Source organism: Dreissena polymorpha, chromosome 10, assembly GCF_020536995.1.
Source record: "Dreissena polymorpha isolate Duluth1 chromosome 10, UMN_Dpol_1.0, whole genome shotgun sequence".
NCBI lineage: Eukaryota > Metazoa > Mollusca > Bivalvia > Myida > Dreissenidae > Dreissena > Dreissena polymorpha.
Window position 1 is genome coordinate 3,205,516 of NC_068364.1, and position 20,963 is coordinate 3,226,478.

General features: G+C 37.1%; 1 protein-coding gene across 3 annotated transcripts in view; it reads right to left on the reverse strand.

Annotated features, from left to right (window-relative positions):
• The window catches only part of LOC127848823 (tyrosine-protein kinase Fer-like), a 54,208-nt gene extending 35,677 nt beyond the window's left edge, over positions 1-18,531 (reverse strand). Inside the window, exons 1-6 of one of the 3 annotated variants that reach the window (XM_052381462.1) lie at positions 18,367-18,531; positions 16,855-16,969; positions 15,922-16,019; positions 14,315-14,488; positions 11,122-11,218; positions 3,130-3,322 (exon numbers count right to left, since the gene is read on the reverse strand). In XM_052381462.1, the coding sequence (XP_052237422.1) occupies positions 3,130-3,322; positions 11,122-11,218; positions 14,315-14,488; positions 15,922-16,019; positions 16,855-16,969 (677 nt within the window). In that variant the 5' untranslated portion in view covers positions 18,367-18,531. Of the gene's footprint in view, positions 1-3,129; positions 3,323-11,121; positions 11,219-14,314; positions 14,489-15,921; positions 16,020-16,377; positions 16,397-16,561; positions 16,581-16,854; positions 16,970-18,366 lie in introns of those variants that run through there. The other 2 variants (XM_052381464.1, XM_052381463.1) reach the window with 2 other exon arrangements.
• Positions 18,532-20,963: the final 2,432 nt, after the last annotated feature.

Consider the following 20,963-nt stretch of genomic DNA (forward strand, 5'->3'; position numbering starts at 1 on the left):
GAAAACTCAAACTGAACTTTTGAAATGAACAAACAAAATTAACCCCCTTTGTAAGTTTGTTTTAAAAAAAAATCTATTTTTAGTCGTGGCGACCTTGACATTGGAGATATTGACGTGATTCTTTCGTGCGACACACCGTCCCATGATGGTGAACAAATGTGCCAAATGATTTTAAAATCTCACAATGAACGACATAGTTATGGCCCGGACAAGCTTGTTCCGCCCGCCTGCCAGCCCGCCCGCATTCGCCAATCTAATAACCAGTTTTTTCCTTCGGAAAACCTGGTTAAAAATTATAAAAATTGCTATATTCTTTCAATTTAAAGTGCTCAATTTCGTTCACAATACGTCATGAAGCTGTCGGCAGCTCTTGCATAACATGTTTAAAAGGCATAGTTGGTCAGTCTAGGATTTAATGGTAACAATGTAAGGAAAATGAAGTTTACATCTGAAACTCTCCAGCAAAGAAAATATAGATACTTTTTGCTAATATATTAACAGGTTTTAATTTTAGGAACACTAATCTGATTAGACAATAATTAAATAAATACATGGATTGAGTAATTAACATGATTTGATGATTGTAATTTATACAAACCCTAGGTGACTCAAGATGAGGTGCCTCTGCTGTCTTAAATGGGAGCAACTAACATGTTATTTATCTCGGGCTGTGCTACATTAACACCCTTACAAACTGACAGACAATTTACTAGCAAAATACACTGTTACATTCCAGTACCCAATGTCTCATTAATTGATGACAGGTATTATTGAAAAATTTACCAATGAACAACAGACATCTGCACAAATCTTGCAACTTCATTGTTGCACAAACTTCTGTTTTTATGCAGAATATGCAAGGACAATAAAATATTGCAATCAAACTTTCGGATTAAAATATTTGGCTAGGATTTTAGTATTCAGATATTCAAATATCCATTCCTATCACAAATTGTATCCCTAAATAGGAAATCTTGAAATAGCTGAACTGTCATGGTCTACTGCTGGGCTTCAAATAGTCTATTCTAACAAAAGTTTTACTAGATTTGTGTTCATTCCTGACATTACAAATTAAACTTCTCTTCACTCTTTCAACTTCTGTAGTAGAAATTGGCCTCAACATTTCTTTACATGAAAAATGGGCCTTACCTTAGCTGCACTAGAAATCGGACTTAACGTAACTAAACAAGAAATTTGCCTTACCATTTCTGTACTAGATATTGGCTTTACCATTTCTGTACTGAAAATTGGATTAATGATTGCTGTACCAGAAATTAACTTTACCATTGCCATATTAAAATTGGTCTAACTATAGCTGTCTTAGACATTAACCATACAATTGCTGTTCCAGAAAATGGCCTAACAATTTCTCACCTAGAATTTGGCCTTACTATTGCTGCACTAGAAATTAGCTTTACCATTGCTGTACTAGAAATGTGCCTTACCATTGTGGTACTAGCAATTGGCCTTACTATGTACTAGATAGATATTGGCCTTTCCATTGATGTACTAGAAATTAGCTTTACCTTTGCTGTAGTATAAATGAGCCTTACAATTTCTTTACTAGAAACTGGCCTTACTATAGCTGTACTAGAAATTGTCATTATCACTGCTGTACCAGAAATTGGCATTATCACTGCTGTACTACAATTTTGACCTTGTCTCTGCTGTACTAGAAATTGACCGTACTACTGCTTTACTAGAAATTGACCTTAACAATGCTTTACTAGAAATTGACCTAACCACTGCTGTACTAGAAATTGACCTTACCACTGCTGTACTAGAAATTGACCTTAACACTGCTGTACTAGAAATTGACCTTAACACTGCTGAACTAGAAATTTACCTTACCACTGCTGTACTAGAAATTGAACTTAACAGTTGTAATAGAAATTGATGTTACCACTGCTGTACTAGAATTGACCTTACCACTGCTGTACTAGAAATTGACCTTAACACTGTTGTGCTAGAAATTGACCTTACCACTGGTGTACTATAAATTGACCTTACCACAGATGTACTATACATTGACCTTACCACTGCTTTACTAGATATTGACCTTAACACTGCTGTACTAGAAATTGACCTTAACACTGCTGTACTAGAAATTTACCTTACCACTGCTGTACTAGAAATTGAACTTAACAGTTGTAATAGCAATTGATGTTACCACTGCTGTACTAGAATTGACCTTACCACTGCTGTACTATAAATTGACCTTAACACTGTTGTGCTAGAAATTGACCTTACCACTGGTGTACTATAAATTGACCTTACCACAGCTGTACTATACATTGACCTTACCACTGCTTTACTAGATATTGACCTTAACACTGTTGTGCTAGAAATTAACCTTACCACTGCTGTACTAGACATTGACCTTACCACTGCTGTAATAGACATCGACCTTACCACTGATGTACTAGAAATTGACCTTACCACTGCTGTACTAAAAATTGACCTTACCACTGCTTTACTAGAAATTTACCTAAACACTGCTGTCCTAGAAATTGACCTTACCACTGCTGTACTAGAAAATGACTTTACCACTGCTTTACTAGAAATTGATATTAACACTGCTTTACTAGAAATTGACATTACCATTTCTGTGCTGGATATTAGCTTTACCATAGCAGTACTAGTAATTGGCCTTACCATAATTGTACTCGGCTTTGTATTGCTGTGTTAGCAATTAGCCCAACCATTACTGTATTTACAGTGTTATAAATTGGCCTTACCATACAGCCTTACCATTGCTGTACCAGAAATTATCATTACCATTGCTGTACCAGAAATTATCATTACCATTGCTGTACCAGAAATTATCATTACCATTGCTGTACCAGAAATTATCATTACCATTGCTGTACCAGAAATTATCATTACCATTGCTGTACCAGAAATTATCATTACCATTGCTGTACCAGAAATTATCATTACCATTGCTGTACCAGAAATTATCGTTACCATTGCTGTACCAGAAATTATCATTACCATTGCTGTACCAGAAATTATCATTACCATTGCTGTACCAGAAATTATCATTACCATTGCTGTACCAGAAATTATCATTACCATTGCTGTACCAGAAATTATCATTACCATTGCTGTACCAGAAATTATCATTACCATTGCTGAACTAGGATCTCCTGATAAGCCTGATGGTGGTCGAGGAAGAACGGCAGAGTCTTGCTGCCATAGTGCTGCTGGAAAGACTTCAGCTCGTACAGGGACAGAATGTATTTGTTGTGTTGCTTGTGTAGCTTGATGCTGGCCTGAGTGTATGCTTGGCGGGAACTATCCACTTTTCCTCCTCCCTTTCCTGCAAAAAAGCTCTCTTTATTTTGATTTTCTTGAAAAAAAAAAATGTTCTTAATTGAAACAAAATCCTCTCCCTGAAAAAACATACTACTTTTACTTTCAATTGCAAATGTTTACTCCATATGCATTTTTGCCATGAAAATATACCATATTAAATTGAACAATTCAAACTGTGCATTCTTTTTTGGCTTCAAAAATCCTAAGAACTAAAGTTCCCAATTACCTGGGAAGTTGAAAGGCCAGGAACCAAAGTAAACACTGAAACTATATTGTTGATACACAATATTTCACTTCTAGAACTTTGTGAAGCAAAACTTTCTTTGAAGATTAAAATCTAATGTGTTCTGCATGTTCAATGGGTATGTACCTGTACCAATACCATTTTTAACAGAAAAATATCCCACAATTCATGTTTTCTTTGCAGAACACTTCCTGAAAATTGGATAAGTTTGTGTTTAGGCATTTCGTAAAGACATTTTGCATCATCATTGGCCAGAATTAGATATTTAGCATGTGATGTTGATATGTTGGGGAATATTTTACGTTTCCAAAAACATACACAATAGGTTTAATATGCATTTAATATGCATTTATTGGCAAATCACATAAAAACATACAAAATACATGAAGAATACATATATTATTGTTATCATATGTATGCTCCAAACTTTTAACTTCCTCGGTTTATAACGCATTTTTATGGTTAGGAACCCGCCATCCTCGTTAAAATAGAGTCACAGATTATCTTTTTGAGTAATAAACTTATTCATTTCTCAAAAAGCTGCCTGAATGCATACCATGTTTCAATCACTAGATAATATACAAGAATGGTATAATTGGGAATTGAACAAACTGCCAATACAAAATCACTAGGCCTATGCAAAAATAAAGCAAAAAATTGTTAAATATTTACAGCTCCAATTCTATTACAACCAATAAAGGACCTTTGAACTAATTAACTTCCTATTATCTTAAGAAGCTAAAGATAGACCAAACATATTTATTGAGTGGTTTACAGTCAGCCAATTTGCCCAAGTGAAGTTGTACTACAAATAATGTTATCAAAGTGATTACGCAGAAGAGGAAGAAAATTACTTAATCTAGTTTCACATCTTGTGAAACATTAAATGCTAATTAACTTCCTATTATCTTAAGAAGCTAAAGATAGACCAAACATATTTATTGAGTGGTTTACAGTCAGCCAATTTGCCCAAGTGAAGTTGTACTACAAATAATGTTATCAAAGTGATTACGAAGAAGAGGAAGAAAATTACTTAATCTAGTTTCACATCTTGTGAAACATTAAATGCTGATTGTTGTGAAATGACACAAAAGTTTGACATAGTTTATTGATGAATTTGAGTTGCATGGAAAGAACAACTTTGCAATTTAATTTCTATTATGATAATTCATATAATTTGTTTAATGTAACAAATGAAGTGGTAGTCAGTACAAAAAGGCAGTTAAATTCAACATAAACCTAAATGATTCGTGAAACTGAAGACTTAAAGAAATGCTTTGAACAATACATACAGCAGTTAAGAGAGCTTAGTTAACAGCCCGACTTCAACAATGCCCTCCTTTAATTCAAGAGAAGAACAACTACTTAAATGTAGTCACAGTTAAACAGAATTAAAGGCCCCAGTTCAGCAAAGCACAGCCTGTTTCAATGAGCATTTACTAAACTTGGTCACTTACTCAGTTTCAATTTTCATATAAAAACACATTTTTTTAACTAGAGCTTTGTCACAGACATGACATATACCCCCACATGCTGCATTGACACAGAATATCTTGCATGCTGTCTTCACAAAACAAGAGGAGCTAATTTATGACGATTTTTAAGAATTATTATGCCATTATCATTTATGGCCATTTAGACCTTTGAACTCTTGAATTGTTTCACATGACACACTGTCCAATGACTGTGAACAAAATTAATGTACAGAGTCATTTTAAAATCTAACAATGAATGACATAGTTATGGCACGGACAAGCTCATTTATGGCCATTTTTGACTTTTGAACTCCAAGTGTGACCTTGACCTTGGATATATGGGCGTAATTCTTTTGCATGACACACTGTCCAATGATTGTGAATAAATGTACAGAGTCATTTTAAAATCTCACAATGAATGACATAGTTATGGCCCGGACAAGATCATTTATGGCCATTTTTGACCTTTGAACTCAAAGTGTGACCTTGACCTTGGAGATATCGACGGATTTCTTTCGCATGACACACCGTCCATAATGGTGAAAAAATGTGCCAAATGATTTTATAACCTCACAATGAACGACATAGTAATGGCCCGGACAAGCTCATTTATGGCCATTTTTTACCTTTGAACTCAAAGTGTTACCTTGACCTTGGAGATATCTACGTAATTCTTTCGCATGACACACCGTCCAATGATGGTGAACAAATGTGCTAAATGATTTTAAAATCTCACAATGAACGACATAGTTATGGCCGGGACAGGCTCATTTAAGGGCAACTCCAAGTGTGACCTTGACCTTAGAGATATCAACGTACTTTTTCGCATGACACACTATCCCATGATGGTGAACAAATGTACCAAGTCATTTTAAAATATAACGATAAATGACATAGTTATGGTCCAGACAAACTTTCGGTTTAAAACGCAGTGACCCCATGACCTAGTTTTTGACCCGGAATGACCCAGGGGTCGACAAAATTGTTTTCAGCAACTTGCCCTGCAGGGCGAGTAGCTAAGAATTTTCACTTGCCCTGCTGAAATATGTACTTGCCCTGCAATTTATTCAAAAACTGCAATAAATCAGTAACTAACATGTTTTATTGTGATTTTCTATTGGTTTTCATACAGAACTGTTAACTCACGAACTTCAATAAAGCTAATTAACTGTTTTAACACAATTTTCACTTGTTTGTTTTTCATTTTGTCCTCATGGTCACAATCATTATGATTACACTTTAGGAGCATTGGAGAGTCCGAAAGGCATTTGTTAAACTCAAACAAGCCTCTGTGTGTACAAAAGACAGTTTTCTCTTTGTCATTTTCGTCCATTAAAACATGCCAATAGTCACTCTTTCAAACTAAAGATGTGAAGAATATAGACAAATTTTTTAGCAGTATTTAAAGACCGTATACCGTACTGTATAAGTTACATTCACTGAACATACCGGTATCAGCGTGTAACGGGAACAGGATTTATTTTATCGCAGTGTGGAGAAATCAACATCCGGTTAATTTTAAATCGCCGATTAAACGTTGTTTTCTGTGGTAAAGATGTGTTAAAACTTGAAATTTTAATATTTGCGGCCAGCAATGTCACTCGCCCTGCAGGACGAGCGCTGCCGGAATATTCACTCGTCCGGAGTCCATTTTTACTCGTAATTAAAAGCAGGCGAGTGGATTTGTCGAACCCTGTGACCCATATTCAAACTGGACCTTTAAATCTTCTAGATACAACTTCTGAGCAAGTTTGGTGAAGATCAGATGAAATTTTCGGGACAGACAGACTAACCGACAGACCGACAAAGTGACTACTATGTAGCCCCCATAAGTAATGGTAATAGGAGTATAATAACAGGTTAAGGATCTTCCCTGCAGACTCCAATATGTAGCAGCCATCGAGAAGATGAAGATATCAGGCATTTTTTCATAAAAAAGAAGGCTTTTAATTAGCATTTATAAAAACAATATAGAACATATATGTCAAGCACATACTTTTTGAAAGATAATTTTATTTTTTTAAACAAAATACCACATGCCCTTTAATATTTTAAATTGCCTCACTTCAACACTTATTATATCAATTGAAAGTGTATCATCATATTGTAAACTGCCATTCTTATCTTTGTCTTATGAATACTGTGATTGTTGTCTGTGCTATATAAATGAATCTTCAAAAAAACTTCCTTGTTATTCAAAATGCACCTGTTTGAAGGCAAAGCACGTTTTTTTGTTTAAAATTAGATACTGGTAAAACATTTTATATAACCATGTATATACGTTATCATAGAAGGAAATTGAGAAGTCTATTTATGCATTATAAAGTGTACTTGTCACAAAGGGGCCATGATCGTTAATTGCAGGAGATCTGATATTTGACCACACTTGACCCAGATTCAAACATGGTCTAACTCTATATTGTTACGTTTCATCAAGACTGAGTCATAAATGTTGCCCTACAGTAGTAAAAAGTTTCTTTCAGATAACATGGTGACCTAGTGTTAAGACACATGTCACCAGTTTCAAAATGTCATTGTTCCGACATGTTGATCTTTCAAACACTTATTGGCTCAATGTCTTTTCTCATGCTTTAAAATTGCCCATGCATTGACAAAGCACATCATGGAAAATCTGAATCAGTTTCACTGATATTCTTGTTTGTATTGAATTGTGATACGATTGTGATTTTGACATTCAGTGCTTCAATTAAATTGTTCTAAAACAGTAAATTAATAACATTTAGTACAAAGAAAACTTAATCAAAATAAAATCTAAAGCAATTAAAGCAAAAGTGTACATAACATAAAATGTTAAAAGCATTGGCTTTTTAATAAGGTTCTACTGTTGCTTCATGACACATTTGATAAGGAAATAAGGTCTTGTTCTTAACTATTGTGATCAAATAGCCACTTGAAGAAGCTGTCAAGTACCCAAGTCAAGATGAACGTACAATCAGGCAAGATAAGGACAAAATTGTTTGTTTCACCTCCTGCAACGCATGGGAATGAAGAGGGGGTGAAAACATTTGACACGTTATAAAGACTTTTATCAAACATACAAGTTATTAATAATATTTTGACACCTCTTTGGAAAGTCATTTTATTCATAAAGAATGACAAGTTTTGTGTCAATTTCTGCAAATGCTTTTTGATAAAGAATTCCTTTAAAAAAATCAGAGGTACATAATAATCAGTGTTTTCATAACCAAGAAGCAAATAAAATTAACATAGTATTTGTAAATGTGTTTTTTACAAAATCTTGTCAATTTTTGGTAAAGGCATTTTTCTTAGTCAGTCTAATAAAGCGAATCTAACACTTTTTAGACCTTATACATTACAATCACTGCATTCAAGTATAATTTAATAGGAAAAGCCAATGTATCCCCATACTTAAACAGCCAAATAAAATGCAATTTTCAACAAGAGATGTGTTTGTTAGAAACACAATGCGCCGCATTGAAGCCATATATTTGACCTTTGACCTTGAAGGATGACCTTGACCTTTCACCACTCAAAATGTGCAGCTCCATGAGTTACACATGCATGCCAAATATTAATTTGCCATCTTCAATATAAAAAGGTAACGCAAAACTTTAACCAAGGTTAAAGTTTTGGGACAGAATGACAGAGTGACAAAATGACAGACAGACAGGCTAAAAACAATATACCCCTGATCATTTGATCCGGGGGCATAAAAAACTACCTGGAGAAATGTTAAATATAGCATAAGTTGTCATATCATACCATATTTTATTAAACAAGTTCAGGAATATTGTTAGTAAGCGAGCCTATGGCGAGCTTACTAACGAATTTCCTGGACGAGTTTCATAAAATATGGTATGAAAAGACAAAGAGTGTCAGATCTTTTTTATCACTTGCTTTTAAATGAGCAAATCAAATAAATATTAACACAAACATAATGATAAATCCCGAATGGTGTTTACATTTCGTGACGGCATTTGACGTTGCAACGTCATTTCAGCAAAATAACAAAATGCGATTGGTCAATAGAACGAAAACTAAGCCAATGAAAACGCTTACAAATTATATTACACATGTGAAAGATAAAAATATTTGTAATGGTTATATTACATGGGAAACAGGGTATGGCATGTGAGAAACAAAATTCTTGTGACCATGCACAGTATTGCATCTAGCAACTACAGCAAAGGTCAGTAGGCAAAAGTAAAGTACTTATTGTTGTTTATGCTCAATAGTAAATAAACTAGAATTTATACCAATAGTAACAAAGAATATCCCACCAGCTGCATGCTGTACTATGTAGCATGACACCAAAGAATATCTAAGCTAAACAGAGCTCCAGCCAGGATTTGAAAAGGGCAGTGTGCTCTAAGCTGAAAGGGTACCTTAGAGCGCTAAGTTATAATATTTCTTTGGCATATTTTCAATGTAGCATGTGATAAATAGTTATATTCGTATATTTATCATATTACACGTATTTTCATTAAAAAAAATTTTTCCAGACTTCTAGACCCCCACCCCCTGAGCTCTAGGTAATCCTTCTAGTTGCAAATTCTGGTGAGTACCATGCGAAATATTATAGACCAGACCATCCATAACACCCAATGTGTATTGCGTCATTTTATATTTAAAACAAGATATGTGTTTGTCAGAAACACTATATCCCCTTCTGCGCCGCTTTGAAGATATATATTTGACCTTTGACCTTGAAGGATGACCTTGACCATTCACCAATCAAAATGTGCAGCTCCATGAGATACACATGCATGCCAAATATCAAGTTGCTATCTTCAATATTGCAAAAGTTATGGCAAATGTTTGACGCAAACACACAAACAAACAAACAAAGCAACAAACCAACAGACAGGGCAAAAACAATATGTCCCCCACTATAGTGGTGGGGGACATAAAAATGTAATAAAGAATGTGGAAAATAAATTAAAATCGACGAACCATACCAAATCCGAAAACATACAAATCAAGTCTTTTGCACATGAAATGAAATATGCATATCGTTTGAATGAAGAAAATGAAAACCAGTAACAAGTAACCGAGAAAATACGCAATCAATATATAACTTGGCTAACATATTGCTTTACAATATGTTATTGCAGTGCTTTACTTTGCTTATCTTTAATTTTCATAGCGGACATGCAACATTTCGCAGAATTGTAAGATTGTCTGAAGGAAGCGAAGAAGTTTCCTCAGTAACCATTCATGTCCGTGCCAGCCTCTAACCAATCAGAAATCAATAAATAAACAACTGAGCGAACTCGGTACTAAGTCCAAATTTCTCAAAAGATAGCGCACTCGAAGGAATTTGTCACCCCCCCCCTAAAAAAACATCATCGGATTTACACTGATCTCAAAATCGACCATGGACGGGTCAAATCCGGATTTCCAGAATATTCCGGACAATTAAAACCCCTGTTCAACAAAATTTTCCTCATAATTATGTGACCAGATAAAGGGGCATGGTGGGTGTCCAAGGTGGAAGGTTGTGACCCTGCCAGCAAGTTTAAATATTGAAAAGTGTAGGAAAATAATTTCAGACAGGGTCTACAGAGAAACACACAGACAGACAAATGAATGGACTGATTACAGTATTAAAGTATAACCCCATTTTCATAAGACTTGATGAAGGGGCATAACTTTTGTAATTTTGTATTGCATGTTTGAATGTTGTATGCTGCATAATGTGGGGGAATGCCGACGTTCATGTTTGTGTTTACGGGCAGAGATACTTCATAGCATTGGGGGGGGGGGGGCATAGCATTTGTATATTTATCATTTTGTAGAAATTTTTTTATCATATGTGTCATGTTCTGAGAAAACTGGGTTTAATGCATGTGCTTAAAGTGTCGTCCCAGATTAGCCTGTGCGGACGACACTTTCCGCCTAAACTTGATTTTCGGCAAGGAGGGACTTCCTCGAAACTAAAAATACCATAAAAGCGAGAGTGTCGTCCCTGATTAGCCTGTGCGGACTGCACAGGTTAATCTTGGACGACACTTAACGCACATGCATTAAGCCCAATTTTCTCAGAACAAGACACATATGATTGAAATTGCATATAATTGTTTCAAGTTCCTCTCTTGTTACCTTTAGAACAGGCTTCCTCATGTTTGCTACGTTCTGTCCGCACTTTTTCCACCATCTTGCCATACTCTATTTTGGTCCTCTGAACTTCATCTTTGATCTTAAATTAAATGGGAAAACTTGGCTTTATTGAATGCGTTTTAAGTACCATCCAAGATTAGCCTAAGCCGTCCCACAGGCTTACCAGGGACAAAACTTTCCGCCTAAACTGGATTTTCTTTTGAAAGAGACTTCCTTTAAACGAAAGAATACCATAGAACCCAAAGTTTCATCCCTGATTAGCCTGTAAGAACTGCCACAAACAGGCTAATCTGGGACGACACTTTATGCACATGCATAAAGCCTAATTTTAAGAGAGCAAGACTCAACAAGAGCACCGCCTTGCGGGTGCAGACCGCTCATCTTTTTTCTTTTTAAAGGTGAAGGGACTCTCATTTTCAATCACAAAGGAGGGAGGGGTGGAGTGAAGAGGGGTGTATAGTGTGGTGGTGTGGAATTTATTACATTATCTTCCAAAAATGCGGAAAAAAACGCAAAAAAAAAACGGGGGTGGGGGGGTGGGGGGGGAATCTTGGGTGCGATGGTTGGACAGTATTTCAAACATAAAATAATAAAAATAAATATTTGTGTTTTTTAACCTTTTCAAAAAAAAAAATTGGGGGTGGGGGGGGTGGGGGGGGTATAGTGTGAGGGTGTGGTAGTAATTTGTGAGATGATCTTAAAAAAAAAAAAAAATTTAGGGGGGGGATTCGGATGGGGGGAGGGGGGGGGGTGGGGGATTCTTGGGTGCGATGGTTGGACGGTATTTCAAACATAAAATAATAAAAATAAATATTTGTGTTTTTTAACCATTTAAAAAAAAATTGGGGGGGGGGGGGGGGGAGAGGTTTAGTGTGAGGGTGTGGTGGTCATTTTTGAGATGATCTTAAAAAAAAAAAATTAGGGGGGAGGGGGGGGCACGGGGGATGGTTTGGGTGGAGTCTATTGTGGTATGTCAAGTAAGAGTAGTTTTGTCAAAGTATCAATCAAATCTAATCATAAATAAAGAAGTTATGGCAATTTTAGGAAAATTTAATAATTTGACCTTGAGAGTCAAGGTCATTCAAAGGTCAAGGTAAAATTCAACTTGCCAGGTACATTAACCTCATGATAGCATGAAAGTATTTGAAGTTTGAAAGCAATAGCCTTGATACTTAAGAAGTAAAGTGGATCGAAACACAAAATTTAACCATATATTCAAAAATACTAAGTCAAAAAAGGGCCATAATTCCTTAAAAATGACAACCAGAGTTATGCAACTTGTCCTTTTACTGTACCCTTATGATAGTTTGCGAGTGTTCCAAGTATGAAAGCAATATCTATGATACTTTAGGGGTAAAGTGGACCAAAACACAAAACTTAACCAAATTTTCAATTTTCTAAGAATAAAGGGCCCATAATTCCGTCCAAATGCCAGTCAGAGTTACATAACTTTGCCTGCACAGTCCCCTTATGATAGTTAATAAGTGTTGCAAGTATGAAAGCAATAGCTTTGAAACTGTAGGAATAAAGTGGACCTAAACACAAAACTTAACCAAATTTTCAATTTTCTAAGTATAAAAAGGGCACATAATTCTGTCAAAATGCCAGTCAGAGTTACATTACTTTGCCTGCACAGTCCCCTTATGATAGTTAGTAAGTGTTGCAAGTATGAAAGCAATAGCTTTGACTGCCCAGTCCCCTTATGATAGTAAGTAAGTGTACCAAGTTTGAATGCAATAGCATTGATACTTTCTGAGAAAAGTGGACCTAAACGCAAAACTTAACCGGACGCCGACGCCAACGCCGACGCCAAGGTGATGACAATAGCTCATAATTTTTTTTCACAAAATAGATGAGCTAAAAATGGAGCTTTGCATTAAATTTTTAATCTTTAAAAGTAATCATTCAGAGGTCATACTTATGTAATGATGCTTATAACTTAAATATCATAGGTTGGATCCCAAACTGGGGAGCATTTTCAGAATCTCCCAAATACTACAAACGCTGGCCCTTTTCAGGGATTTAAAAATGGATGCAGTTTTCCATCATTTTGGGATTTTTTTAAGAAGTCAATTTATAATTGTAACATTTTTCTTTAAGTTGGAAAGACTCAAAAATGTCTATATCAGCTGAAGGTTTTTGATTATGCTTATTAACTTTAAGCCCAAGTCTCACTAATGCCGGTAGAGCCCCGGTTTATACCGGCTTGCTAACGCCGGTCTACCGGCGAGAACCCGGATGATTCGTAGAAATTTATTTCCCGGTGCCGCCCCAGTTGAAGCCAGTCAACAACCCGGCAGAGTCCCGGTCAACCCCAGACTAGCTACGGTTTACCCTGCCAGAGCCCCGGTTGTGGCCAGTAATGCCCTGGTGAAAGCCGGCAGCGTCCCGGCAGAGCCCCGGAATACCATAACTCCGCCGGCACTCACTGGGGCTATACCGGCTTGAGACCCCGGCACAGCAACGGCAACGCCTCGGTTTAACCCCGGTAGTCGCCCATAATGCCCAGGCTGAGCACCGGTGAATGCCTGTGGCGTCCCGGCAGAACGCCGGTTTACCCATGTACCGTATCTATACCGGGACTCTGCCAGCATTCACCGGGGCTCCATCGGGGCACCACCGGCCACAACCGGGGCAGTGCTGTTGCTCTGCCTGGGTCTGTATGGGCCCCAGTGGAGCTACGGTGCCATCCAGGTTGTGGCCGGTGCCGCCCAGGTTGTTCCCAGTGCTGCGCCGGTTATTCGGGTCCTTCCCGGTGGCTACCGGTTTATTCCGGAAGTATTAAACATTTTAATTCTTTCCCAGTGGAGCCCCAGTTGTCCCCGGTTCATCCCGGTAGAGCCCTGGTTCATCCTGGATCACGCACCGGGGCTCCACCGGCATCATAGTGAGACTGGGTCATTAGATTTAAACAAAAGTAACTTGCTTGTCCCAGGAATCGGTTCAATTGTGCATTGAAAGCCAACATGTTATATCCTGCGGACTTCCTTTACTTCTTTTTTTTTCCACGTAACACTTATAGACACACCAAATTTCTTTTAGCATCAATCATCTTTAAAAATCAAATTTCTTTACTTCATGTCTTTTATTTAAATTATACTATAGCTTGAATTTCTACCATTCTGCATAATTTATCATCTTTTAAATGCAAATCATATCCTGTATGTAATCTCACCCTTGTAAATTCTTTCTCTAGTCTGTTTCTTTCTTCTTCATAGTGTTTTTTAGCCGCTCTCTTTTCTGCAATTAAACTGTTCAGCTTGTCAGACACCTGTGTAGAGAGACCATCCACACCAAACTCTAAAAGTTCAATTAGACCTCTGGTCCCTTGTATAACTTGATCCCAGGCCTGAAAAAATAACAAGAGATCAGTCGATGGCCATCATCGCTTGCAGTGTACTGAAAAATACAGAGAAAATTCTGAAAGCCACCTTACTATGTCTCCCTGATTTTTCTATGACATGAATACTGATACAACAGTTACATGTAAGTACAGCAAGAGACCAATGTTACATGTAAGTACAGCAAGAGACCAATGTTTGACCAACTATTCTCACCTGCTATTGAACATTAAATTGTAAATGATTAATCTAGCAATGCACTCTATCCATGCCTCTAAAAAAGTGCATGAATTTAATGATGGACTACTTAAATTGCCTCAAACTACATGTATGCAAATAGCTGTGAATGAACTCACAAAGCAACATGTCACTGTTGGAACATTTTTTCTCACCTGAGACTGAATAATTACATGTTAATCCGAAAAAGCCTTCACCATCACATCAGAATAAGAGCAAGAGATCCATGACGGAATAAACAGGAATAAACAGTACTTTTTTAAGAAGGCTTCAAAGATGGGGATCAAACCTTGGACTGACTGACCACTAGCCAGATCAAACCTTGGACTGACTGACCACTAGCCAGATCAAATCTTGGACAGACTGACCACTAGCCAGATCAAACCTTGGACTGACTGACCACTAGCCAGATCAAACCTTGGACTGACTGACCACTAGCCAGATCAAATCTTGGACAGACTTACCACTAGCAAGATCAAACCTTGGACTGACTGACCACTAGCCAGATCAAACCTTGGACTGACTGACCACTAGCCAGATAAAATCTTTGACAGACTGACCACTAGCCAGATCAAACCTTGGACTGACTGACTGCTAGCCAGATCAAACCTTGGACTGACTGACCACTAGCCAGATCAAACCTTGGACGGACTGACCACTAGCCAGATCAAACCTTGGACTGACTGACCACTAGCCAGATCAAATCTTGGACTGACTGACTGCTAGCCAGATCAAACCTTGGACAGACTGACCACTAGCCAGATCAAACCTTGGGCTGACTGACCACTAGCCAGATCAAACCTTGGACAGACTGACCCATTAGCCAGATCAAACCTTGGACAGACTGACCACTAGCAAGATCAATCCTTGGACTGACTGACTACTAGCCAGATCAAACCTTGGACTGACTGACTAATAGCCAGATCAAACCTTGGACTGACTGACCCATTAGCCAGATCAACCCATGGACAGACTGACCCATTAGCCAGATCAAACCTTGGACAGACTGACCACTAGCCAGATCAAATCTTGGACTGACTGACCACTAGCCACACCAAACCCTGGACTGACTGACCACTTGCAAGACACTTCAGCACCAATACGCTGATTTAAAATAATAAACTGTAATCACAAAGCTCACTATAAGCATGTTTAGCTAAGGTGAGCTAAAAAAATGTAACTCCCTATTTAAAATCTCCATTACCTTAAACACTGAGCAGTACTTGTGGTACTCTGTGTCTTCAATCTTGGAGGCTGTCTGAACAAATACATTCAGTGAAGCTAGGTACTTCTTGTCTCCCTCTGAAAATATATGGTCATCTTTGATCAACAAGATTTGCAACAAATATGTCATCATTGTCAACAATGTCAACAACAGAAACATTCTTTTTATGTTCTCCAGAAGCTATATTTTCTTTTCTTACCTATGCGTTGTTTGAGGCATGCTTTTATGTTCTCAAGTTGTTTTATCTCTGTATCTTACCTATGGGTTGTTTGAGACATGCTTTCATGCTCTCATACTGTATTATCTCTGTATCTTACCTATGCGTTGTTTGAGACATGCTTTAATTTGTTCCAATTGTTTAATCTCTGTTTCTTGCCTATGCGTTTTTTTAGACATGCTATCATGCGTTCAAGTTGTTTTATCTCTGTTTCTTACCTATGCGTTGCTTGAGACATGCTTTAATGCTCTCAAGTTGTTTTATCTCTGTTTCTTACTTTTGCATTTTTTGAGACATGCTTTAATGCTCTCAAGTTGTTTATCTCTGTTTCTTACCTACATGTGTATGCATTGCTTGAGACATGCTTTTATACTCTCAAGTTGTTTTATCTCTGTATCTTACCTATGCGTTGCTTGAGACATGCTTTAATGCTCTCAAGTTGTTTTATCTCTGTTTCTTACCTTTGCATTTTTTGAGACATGCTTTAATGCTCTCAAGTTGTTTATCTCTGTTTCTTACCTATGCATTGCTTGAGACATGCTTTTATACTCTCAAGTTGTTTATCTCTGTATCTAACCTATGCATTGTTTGAGACATGCTTTTATGCTCTCAAGTTGTTTTATCTCTGTATCTTACCTATGCGTTGCTTTAGACATGCTTTCATGCTCTCATGCTGTATTATCTCTGTATCTTACCTATGCGTTGCTTGAGACATGCTTTCATGCTCTCCAGCTGTTTTATCTCAGTTTCCTGAATGTGGACAAGCGCATCGTGGGACTCCCGACCTTGAAAATCAGCCCCGAATCCCATCTGAAACAAAAACCACTTTATTTGTAACATACAATTTCTCTAGATAATTTGTGATAAGTTGAATAAGACCCTGTGACCTTCACCTTTTAGCTCATATAATAATTGTGTTCTTTCCTTCCCAATAGGCTTATCAAAGGTTATAGTGATGTCCAGATATCATTAATAAAGTATGTTAAGGTTAAGCAACTTAAAAGTCCCTGTGACCATGACATTTGATCTGTTGACCTCATAATATAGTTGTCTTAGTTTCCTCACAAGTTAATCATACCATCACTCTCATTTGCATAAGAGTAGGTCAAAGCGTATTCTAGATATCACAGAGAAAAGAAATTACCTATGAACTGAACTACCTACCATCTAACAGGGGCAAGGGAATATTTACTGGTTTCTTGTAAAGGGGTATAATTAGATTACAGGCCTTATACAGTTTCAATCTAATCAAAACTGCATATGCGTTCTCATTGGCTGTCTTGCTGGCTCCTTAAACACCTTTATTTTGAAACACAGGTGCAAAATGGGATTTCTTCTGTATTGTTGAGTAGGTGTTCTTAATCTGAGTAAATGTTGTGCACGATATGTTAGCAGAAATAATTGTGGTTTAGAGTCTAAACATTAATATAGTGTTTCCTTCATATCCTTTAACAGTATGAGCCCATATATTGAACAAGAGCACCGCATAACAGGTGCCACGCTCAGCTACAGGTGCAGTTTTGAATAAATGAAAGCTTGTCATAATTTGTTTAATGGTCACAGTGACCTTGACCTTTGATCTAGTGACCCAAAATGGGTGTGGTGTGTAGAACTCATCAAGGTGCATCTTCTTATGAAGTTTCAAAGTTGTATGTGACAGCAATTTGATTTTAGAGCCAATGTTCAAAACCTTTACAAAATGTTAAGGTTTTAGCACGACGCGAACGTCGGACGACACGACGAGCTGGCTATGACAATACCTCGGGTTCTCCGAAAACGCCAAGCTAAAAAGAGTTAACGACATGTTACCGTTATATCTGAAACATTGAGTAACTAACAGGTTGGCAACAAGTAAACACTGAAAGGCACTAATTCATTATCAGAAACTATGCATTTCATGTTATTCCCAAATTATGATGCAGTTTCTATTTCAATTTCATTAAAGTTTGCGGATTGATGTGACAGTAGATATATCAACAGAAAATAATGCTTGTTCATAGACACCTGGCAAAAGTTTGCCCCCATACATATCCACAGACTTTGCCCAAGAGATTAATAAATCAATGCTTTGAACGTGTTTTATTTAACAGGCAGAAAACTAAATGTCAAGTATGTTATATTTTGCAACCTTCCAAGAAAAGCCTTCCTCAATAAAACTGTAAACGAAAATGAATATTGCAAACATTTTTTTTGCATTCGTTACTTACGATGGCTAACTTATTGGGTCTTTATGTGTGCAGTCTGATATTTGTTATAAGATGCACTTCAAAAGTGTTCATTACATTCCTTATCACGAAGAGATAACTCTTATTTCGATAACAAAGTTTACAAAATCCTCTTCCTGATTCGGGATTGCGTATTACGTCATCAAAACCTGCTATGCTCTAGTTATCGAATTAAATCATCGTCATCATCCTCAAGGCGAGTCAAACCGGTCACGTTTCATATCGGTCACCTGTTCTACAGATTTCAAGCCGATTTCTTCCAAATGGAAAATCTATGCCAAATTGCAAGAGAAAGATAATCAATTCATTGCAAAATTAAACAGCATATGAGGTTGCATTAATTATTCTATTATTATAGACTATTGTTTTAAACGAGTTATTTTGCTCTTCAGTTGAAATATAAAAAACACATTATTCTATTTATTACTTATCAAAATCACCACCTTATCATCAACATTGCCATCCTCATCAACTTTAGTACCAAATATATTTCATCATCATAATTACCATCGTCGCCTTTGTTGTTATCATCATTATCTGACCTCAATTATTTAGTGAAAATGCTTCCTTAATCACATACATGTATATGAATGTGGGTCTGCTAAGTCACGCTCTATTGGTCATTGTCGGCTCTGGTACTACTTAAATGTACCACGGGTACATAAAATATACTGAAACGTGCCCTGCAATTCTAATACTAAATTGGTCGTTGTCGGCTATTTTTTAAAATTAACTTGGTTTATATTTATGTCATTATTCTGTAAAATGGCCTCTTAATTATCGAAACTCGTACTCAAAAAGTATGTTGAGGCAGATTTTGTTCAAAGAGAATATTGTTTCATATTTCTTAGCGCATGTTACTACATCAGATTTTGGGTGAGAATGAAAATCCGGTTCAGTCTAAATTGGTCGGATACGTGTTAGTATATTAGTATTACCCGAACCGACAATGACCAATCAAGCCCAAGTTGCCTATAGCACTTGTCTACAAAATCTGAAGATCACAGACTCAATTCCAAGCATGTCACACAACTTGCCTATATATATTGGTATTGGTCATGATGTTATTTATTCAGCCATGCCTCATCTACTTACGATTCAACAAGAGCAGTTGTCACTTACTGGCATCAGCATCGGTTAAAATAGCTTTCCTAGGGAAAAGTGCAAGCTGGTTATCTGACTCCGTTATGTAACTGAAAGGCAATTGTTCAATTGAAATTAACTCATAATCAGCTATCTAATGCAATATAATGCAAACAAGTTTGCGCTCTTGCAATATAATTTGCAATAATGATTTTGTCCTATTGTTGCAGCTGTTTAATTGAATTAATTAAAATGAGTAAGGCGGATACAAAAATCCTCCTCCAGTCAGGTCTGTTGTGTGCTGCTGAGAGTAATTCATCCATAGGGAGGGATGTCCAATCTTTTACATTGTCTATCAAGCTATTCTTCTGTTGGCCTTGACGTCGACCTCTTTCTAGGGTGCCCTGGAGAACAGTCTTGCGCAGAGAGTTGTGCCTGGTTACGTATCCGAACCAAGCCAGCTTTTTTGGTCTGACATTCGCAGGTACGGGTTTGTGTGGACTAACAATTGTTGCATTCATGTTTCAGACGTACTCGTTGGTCTTGTGCTCCATGTAGGAGATGCAAAGCAGTCTTCGGATACAAATGCCTGTATCCTGCGTTCGGTGTCCACTTGAAGCGTCCACGTCTCCCAGCCGTGAAGAAGGATGGAACTACATGTACAAGGGACTGGTAGAGCCTGTACTTGGTGGGGAAGATGATGGAACTGCTTGTCCACAACCTGCTCAGTCGGGCCATCGCAGTGGTTGCCATGGCAATTCTTTTTGGGACCTCAGCGGTACTGGTACCATCCTTGGACAGGGTTTGTGCCCAAGTACTTGAAGCTGGTTACTTCTAGCTTCTTGCCTTTCATGGTGATGTCAGCACTGGTGTTAGTCGTGCTGTTCACTATGATCTGCGACTTCTCCTGCTTGCCTTTAATTGAATACCTGATATATAAAGCTCTTACAGGCAACCCTTTTCCTAACTCAAAATACCAAATGAAGCATGATTCTGCAAAAAATATCCTTTTCAAAATAAGCCAAAATTGATAAGAGCACAAAGTCACGTGACTTGAAGAATTCCAGCACGAAGTTGCACAATATGACATTTCTAATAGTGCCACACAATGCCGCATCTGATTCCACCCAAAGATCTATAAATAAACAATAAATATTTATGTTTATGGTTAGATCTTTGTTTAATCCTTTACGCTTTTCAACATTCGGCGACGTATCAATATTGTAACACAAGAGGACACTGTCAGAATTTAAAGTAAATATAGACTTCCCATTTTATGTGTCAAAATATTTAAAAAAAATCTTGATTCAAGTACTTGATATTTTTCAATTGTTTGCACAAATTTTGACACTCTTTGTTTGAGACTTTTTATTGCGTTGTTGAATCAAAGACCTATGAATAATCTTTTTCATTGATATATCTGTGGCTTAACTGCCCCTGTATTCAGCACAAACCCATTATCTTGTTATGATCTGATACTGTGCCGACACATACTA